Here is a 6,715-nt window from a genome sequence, read left to right as displayed (position 1 = left end):
TCCTTCTCCTGTGAAAGGGGAGGAGGGATTGGTGGACCGCTAGCTGTCTCCACCCCACCGTGCACCTAGGGCAGTATCATTCAGCCCACATTTTCTACCTTGTCCTCAAGGAAATAAAACGAGACAGTACCAAACGCCTTGTGAAAGCAAAGGCATCCAGCACTCTGCTTCGCTGCTGGCCCAGGCACCTTAGCACCAAGGAAAATCACTTCCGGGGCCTTGTAAGAAAATGACACACAGGTAGCCCGCGCTGCCTCTGGAACATGATTTCACATTTCAGGCAGTGAAATACATTTAATCGTTCCTCGTTGAGCAGTCCTGAGCATCTTGGACCAGCTTGCAGGACCCAGACTTCTGAGGCAGGTAGCATAAGCATTTCGCTCAGCTCTGAAACTCCAGCCTGTAGTCATCCAAGTCAAGCCTGTGGTGTCTGTTGCTCTCCTGGTCACTCTCTGCGGCCAACAGAAAGGACACGAGCATTGGGGGGGGGGGGCATGGGAGAAGCTATGGATCAGGATAGCAGGTGACAGGCATCACTTCACGCCACTCAAAATGAAGCAATTGAGCCCTGGCCGGTTGGCTCAGCGGTAGAGCGTCGGCCTGGTGTGCGGGGACCCGGGTTCAATTCCCGGCCAGGGCACATAGGAGAAGCGCCCATTTGCTTCTCCACCCCCAACCCCTCCTTCCTCTCTGTCTCTCTCTTCCCCTCCCGCAGCCAAGGCTCCACTGGAGCAAAGATGGCCCAGCGCTGGGGATGGCTCCTTGGCCTCTGCCCCAGGCGCTAGAGTGGCTCTGGTAGCAACAGAGCGATGCCCCAGAGGGGCAGAGCATCGCCCCCTGGTGGGCAGGGCGTCGCCCCTGGTGGGCGTGCCGGGTGGATCCCGGTCGGGCACATGCAGGAGTCTGTCTGACTGTCTCTCCGTTTCCAGCTTCAGAAAAATACAAAAAAAAAAAAAAAAAATGAAGCAATTGGGAGTCTAAGTATTTGGAAAGAGAGGACACAGAGCAGTGTTTCTCAAAGCCTGGGGCGTATGAGAACCAGCGAGGGCACTTGTTAAAATATAAGTGACTGTAAGCCACCATAGACCTCCTGAATTAGCAGGAGAGAGGGTTCCCCAAAATCTGTGCTATGAACTCACTTCCAGATGATTCTGATGCAGGAGGTGTGAGGTCCCCACTTTGAGAGGCTCTGGCTCAGAGAGTGGAAGGGAATATGAAAAAGGAGCAGATTGTGGGTGGGGGTGAGAAATGAGGAGCCAGGGGAGAAAGGAGGATCGTGGAGGGAACTATCACCCAGACCACAAACACCACTGAGACATGGAGGCTGAGGGAGGGAAAGAGGGAAGGAAGGCAGAAAATGTTCTCAAGTAACATAAAGACTTGGAGTGCTCTGCAGAACTCCGCATATCACAGGGCTTTTAATAAGATTTGATGGGGATGATGGTGATAGCGATGATGGGGATGATGGGGATGGTGGGGATGGTGATGAGGAGGATGGGGATGGTGGGGATGGTGGAGATGGTGATGAGGAGGATGGGGATGGTGGGGATGGTGATGAGGATGAGGATGGTGGGGAGGATGGGGATGGTGATGAGGAGGATGAGGATGGTGGGGATGGTGGAGATGCTGATGAGGAGGATGGGGATGGTGATGAGGAGGATGGGGATGATGGGGATGGTGGAGATGGTGATGAGGAGGATGGGGATGGTGGGGATGGTGGCAATGGTGGAGATGCTGATGAGGAGGATGGGGATGGTGATGAGGAGGATGGGGATGATGGGGATGGTGGGGATGGTGATGAGGAGGATGGGATGATGGGGATGGTGGGGATGGTGATGAGGAGGATGGGGATGATGGGGATGGTGGGGATGGTGATGAGGAGGATGGGGAGGATGGGGATGGTGGGGATGGTGATGAAGAGGATGGGGATGGTGGGGATGGTGGAAATGCTGATGAGGAGGATGGGGATGGTGGGGATGGTGATGAGGAGGATGGGGATGGTGGGGATGGTGATGAGGAGGGTGGGGATGGTGGGGATGATGAGGAGGAGGATGGGGATGGTGGGGATGGTGATGAGGAGGATGGGGAGAATGGGGATGGTGAGGATGGTGGGGATGGTGATGAGGATAGGGAGGATGGGGATGGTGATGAGGAGGATGGGGAGGCTGGGGATGATGGGGATGGTGAGGATGGTGATGAGGAGGATGGGGATGGTGGAGATGGTGATGAGGAGGATGGGGAGGATGGGGATGGTGAGGATGGTAGGGATGGTGATGAGGAGGATGGGGAGAATGGGGATGGTGAGGATGGTGGGGATGGTGATGAGGATGGGGAGGATGGGGATGGTGATGAGGACGATGGGGAGGCTGGGGATGATGGGGATGGTGAGGATGGTGATGAGGATGATGGGGAGGATGGGGAGGATGAAGATGGTGGGGATGGGGATGAGGAGGATGAGGAGGATGGGGAGGATGGGGATGGTGATGAGGAGGGTGGGGAGGATGGGGATGGTGATGAGGAGGATGAGGATGGTGGGGATGGTGAGGATGGTGATGAGGAGGATGGGGATGGTGGAAGTGGTGGAGGTGGTGTGGGGTGGGGATAGTGATGATGGGAATGGTGGGGATGGTGATGAGGAGGATGAGGATGGTGGGGATGGTGAGGATGGTGATGAGGAGGATGGGGATGGTGGAAGTGGTGGAGGTGGTGTGGGGTGGGGATAGTGATGATGGGAATGGTGGGGATGGTGATGAGGAGGATGGGGATGGGATGATGGGGTTGCTGAGGAAGGCAGAGGGCAGCAGACTTTGTGTGGCTGGTCAGAAGCAGAGCCATCTGGTGCATATTCGGCACATTACAGAATCTATTTTGCTCTTGCTAGTGCTGCTCGGCCAAATTTATATCTGCTTCTGGCTGCAAAACTTGCCTGGTATTGGACTAAGCCCTGAGCTCTGAGTAGGAAGAATCCCATGCCAAGGACGTGATTGGTTTCTCCAGAGCCCCAGGCAAGTCTTCCTAGAATTTGAGCCCTTGTTCAAGAAGGTGGGAACCCAGGGATGACTCCCATCACCAAACCCTCTGTCTCCTCCCACAGGAGAGGGCAGCATTGGCTCCCACCTCACTGCTAATCCACATCCTTGTTGCTGCTGGTCTATAGCTCCTGGGGGGGGTTTGTTCATCTTTTCAGTGAGCATCCACTGGGAGGATCATGCAGGCAGGTGATGTCCGGGGGGTACTGGCCTGGCTGAGGTGGAGACAGACAGGCGAGGAATAATTGATCAGCGGCAGAGGCTGGCTAAAGACTAGGGGGCCAAATATTCAAACTGTTACCTTTTTGAGGAGGAAAATGAATCTGCTTAAGCTACATAATAAATTAATAATACATTTTAAAAAACTGACTAATGCTTCTCCCTGCCATAACTGCTCCCCAAAACAAAATAGAAGAAAACAAGACAATTTGCAGGAGAGCAGCGGATGGGGACGTGTGGGCTGTGTAGAGGCTTTTAGGACCAACAAGAGCATTCATTCATCTCTCCTTAGTCTTCTCATTTGTTTGTCCCCAACTGTTCCAAAGTACACGCTCAGAATTTCTCTCCCCAGGGCTGGAGCACAGGACATCGCTAAACCTTTTCTGCATCCTGCAATGATGTTTCAAATTTCACGCACCTCACTTTCCCTCTTTGAAATTCCTCGTCAGAAATCCTTCCTTCCACCTGACCGCTGAGACACGGCTCTGGGCTCTTCCACCTGCGTCCCCGCAGCTGAGCTCAGACAGATGGAACGCTGGATAAACCTCTCGGTGCATGGGGCAGGGACCTTGTCTTTGTGTCTCAGAAAATGCCATGTACACCTGCAGTGCCTTGTAAATAACAAATGGCCATGATAAAAAAAATTGCCTCTTTGGGGTCAGGGGCACGTGTTTGCAGAAAAACAGCTCTCCCCAACCCCAGCACGTCTGGCTCCGCCTGGTGTATCTGTCACCAGTGCAGGGAGATTTCCACAGGGAAATATGACCCCAAAACTTAGAGTTCCAAGTAGAATAAAAAGCAGGCTTTCTTGGCCAAGGGAGATCAGAGAGCAGCATGCTGATATACCGTGTGCTTGAAAAATAACACCGGGCACAGAGACGTGTTGTAAAACTGGGCACCTGAAACCTTTATAGTTATGTTAATCAGTGTCGTGCTAATAAATTCAGATAAAGAATTGCAATTGATCAATCAATATATCAATCAATAAATGAGCCCTGGAAGCATAAGACATCATTATTATTACTTCCAGCTTTATTGTCCTGCTTCGTCCGGCATTTACAAATTACAGCAGCACGGGCCTTTTCAGCCGAGTACATCGTAATAATTTACTACTAAGAGACAGACTGACTGGTTATAGCAGATATTATTACCACAATAATGACTTGCCAATTTGGTATAAAGGAGAAGGAAGCCCTCCTTCAAAATGGGTGCTCGTGCTGAAATGCACAAAGAGGGTCTCATTAGGGGAGCTCTGGGCAGGGCAGGGGTGCAATCACACTGTCACTCACTATGATGACCTCATGCCACTGACGCTGGGAACAGGTAACTACTGGTATGTTCTGCTGGTCTGTCACCAAACGTGACAAAAGACAGTTCCTTTTTCTGAAATAGCTGAAAGTTCCCCTCCTGACTTCTGGTTGCAGGGCATTATCTGCCCAAGGAGAGCCCCGTCCTGACGCGCCCCACTCTCAGACACCAGGGCAGAGACCAGAGCACGTTGCTAACAGCAGCCGCGACCAGTTACTGCAGGCTCGCTGTGTGCCCGGCGCTGTGAAGCCCCTCACTGAGACCCCTCCGTCTGCTCCATAATGTCAACCCGTTAGTATCCATTAAGCTCAGTCTCTATGAGACAGACCTTATGCTCCGAGTTGAGGGCTCAGTGGCATTAGGACTCCAATAGTCCTATATTCAAACCCAGAATCTAAGATCTCAACCACTGCAATGTAACACCTCCACTGCCTTTTGGAAAATTCTCGGTGGTTGAAGTAATTTGCTTGGCATAAGTGACCCCTCCTTGACAGCTCCAGGCAAGAGGGAATAATGATCAATCATCCAGACTGATGGGGAGGCCAGCAGAGGCACGGATAATCCCAAAGTTCAGGCACGCCGGGAGGGTTCAATGGCTCCGGACAGCCGGCCAAGCCAGGATAGCTTGTAGCAGGTTTGCCTTCTGAGTGATGTTTTCCCAGGGCAGATGTTAAAAATAGCCCTGGTCTCAGAACAGGCTGGGGAAGGCGGAGAGGGCGGCAATCGCTGTGGCGTGAAAATTTTACCACCGAGATCCCGTAAAGCTGATCGCCAAAGCTGATTAAATTTGCTCTAATTAGCAGAGCTATGGGGTTGTAGCTCCTTCATCCCTCTGGGGCTTTCCTTTGAATTTTGTCTTTATCTTTAAATGAGGAAAACGGAGGAAAATGAGAAGGGTGGATGCTTCAAGGTTCTTACTGTCTGGGCCTGGCCATCTGCCCCGGACTAGATTTATTCCAGATTTCATATTGACAACCAAGTGGGAAGCAGGCCTCACCCCGGGCTTGCTCCAGAATAAAGCGATCGCCTCCCAAACGACTCACCAGTTTCTAATTAATCCTCTGATCCATCGCAGAGCCCTGGCTTGGGCACCCTCTGCCCCGCCCCTGCCCTCCTCACAAGCAGCAAGCGAGCCGGCCAGGCAGCTTCGGTGCCTACTGCGACAGGACAAGTAGGCGGGCAGCGCCGGTCCCTTCATCCTCACGGAAGTCACACAAACACGTGTGTTTCTAAAAGCTTGAGAGAGGAGGGCTGGGATGAGGGGAATAGTGAGAGAGATGTGTGAATATGAGGAGGCTAGGGATGTGGTGGGAGTGATGGGGTGTGTTCTTCTGTGTTTTTTAATTTTTAATTTATTGATTTTAGAAAGAGGAAGAAAGAGGGAGGAACAACATTGATTGTTGTTCCACTTCTTTATACACTCATTGGTTGATTCTTATATGTGCCCTGACCAGGGATTGAACACACAACCTTGGTGTATGGGGACGATGCTCTAGCCAACTGAGCTACCCGGCAGGTCATGTGTGTTGTGTAGGTTAAATGTGTATGTGCTGTGCTGTGCTGTGGTCTGAGTAGGGGGGCGGATGTGGTGACAGTGGTGGTGGGAGTGTGTGTGTTACGTGTATAAAAAGAGACAGCGTGGAGCCATCTCTAACAAAACAAGCTGTTTGAAAAAGGAGTTTTTCTATTCTCTAGAAATTTGCCAGAATAACTTCCTCTATGACTAAGGCTTTGCTTGGAGGGTCTCTGGTGCTCTGGATAAAAAGGACAAGCTGGAGCTCAACCAAATAAAATGAGTGTTAAAGATATTTTGGGGAGAAGCATTGCAACAACAGAGCTAACACAGCAGTGGCTTCAGCCTCCTTCCCCAGGAGGAGCAGGAATATTTCATCTCAAAATAAGCCCAGTCTCAGGCCGGGAGGAGGGAGCGGATGCAGAGCCCTCTCCGCAGATCCGGCTCAGCTCCCGAGTGGCTCCCGCTCGCCAGGTCCCGGATGGGATGAAATTCTTCTTTGTGGAATATTAAAAGGACTTTGGGTCTGAGACTTGGAATGAATCCTGCAGAAACCACTAAAGCCATCCTGATATGGTGGTGCCATCGAGGGGCAGGAGGGGGTTGAAGGAATGTGTCGCCCGCACACTGGCTTCAGGAGCTGGGG

The 6,715-nt window shown here is 52.0% G+C and overlaps 1 protein-coding gene across 1 annotated transcript; it reads right to left on the bottom strand.

The window, feature by feature from the left end:
- Positions 1–1,418: 1,418 nt before the first annotated feature.
- Positions 1,419–5,754, bottom strand: LOC136315073 (uncharacterized). Its single transcript, XM_066246257.1, has 3 exons — positions 5,676–5,754; positions 1,722–2,781; positions 1,419–1,626 (listed from the first exon to the last, which is right to left on the bottom strand). Exons 1-3 carry the CDS (start codon positions 5,752–5,754, stop codon positions 1,419–1,421), a joined length of 1,347 nt encoding a protein of 448 aa, XP_066102354.1.
- Between the last annotated feature and the right edge of the window lie 961 nt (positions 5,755–6,715).

This window comes from Saccopteryx bilineata, chromosome 11, assembly GCF_036850765.1.
Source record: "Saccopteryx bilineata isolate mSacBil1 chromosome 11, mSacBil1_pri_phased_curated, whole genome shotgun sequence".
In the NCBI taxonomy this organism is placed as follows: Eukaryota; Metazoa; Chordata; class Mammalia; order Chiroptera; family Emballonuridae; genus Saccopteryx; species Saccopteryx bilineata.
Note: the sequence above shows the minus strand (reverse complement) of the source record. Positions and strands in the feature narration are given on the sequence as shown.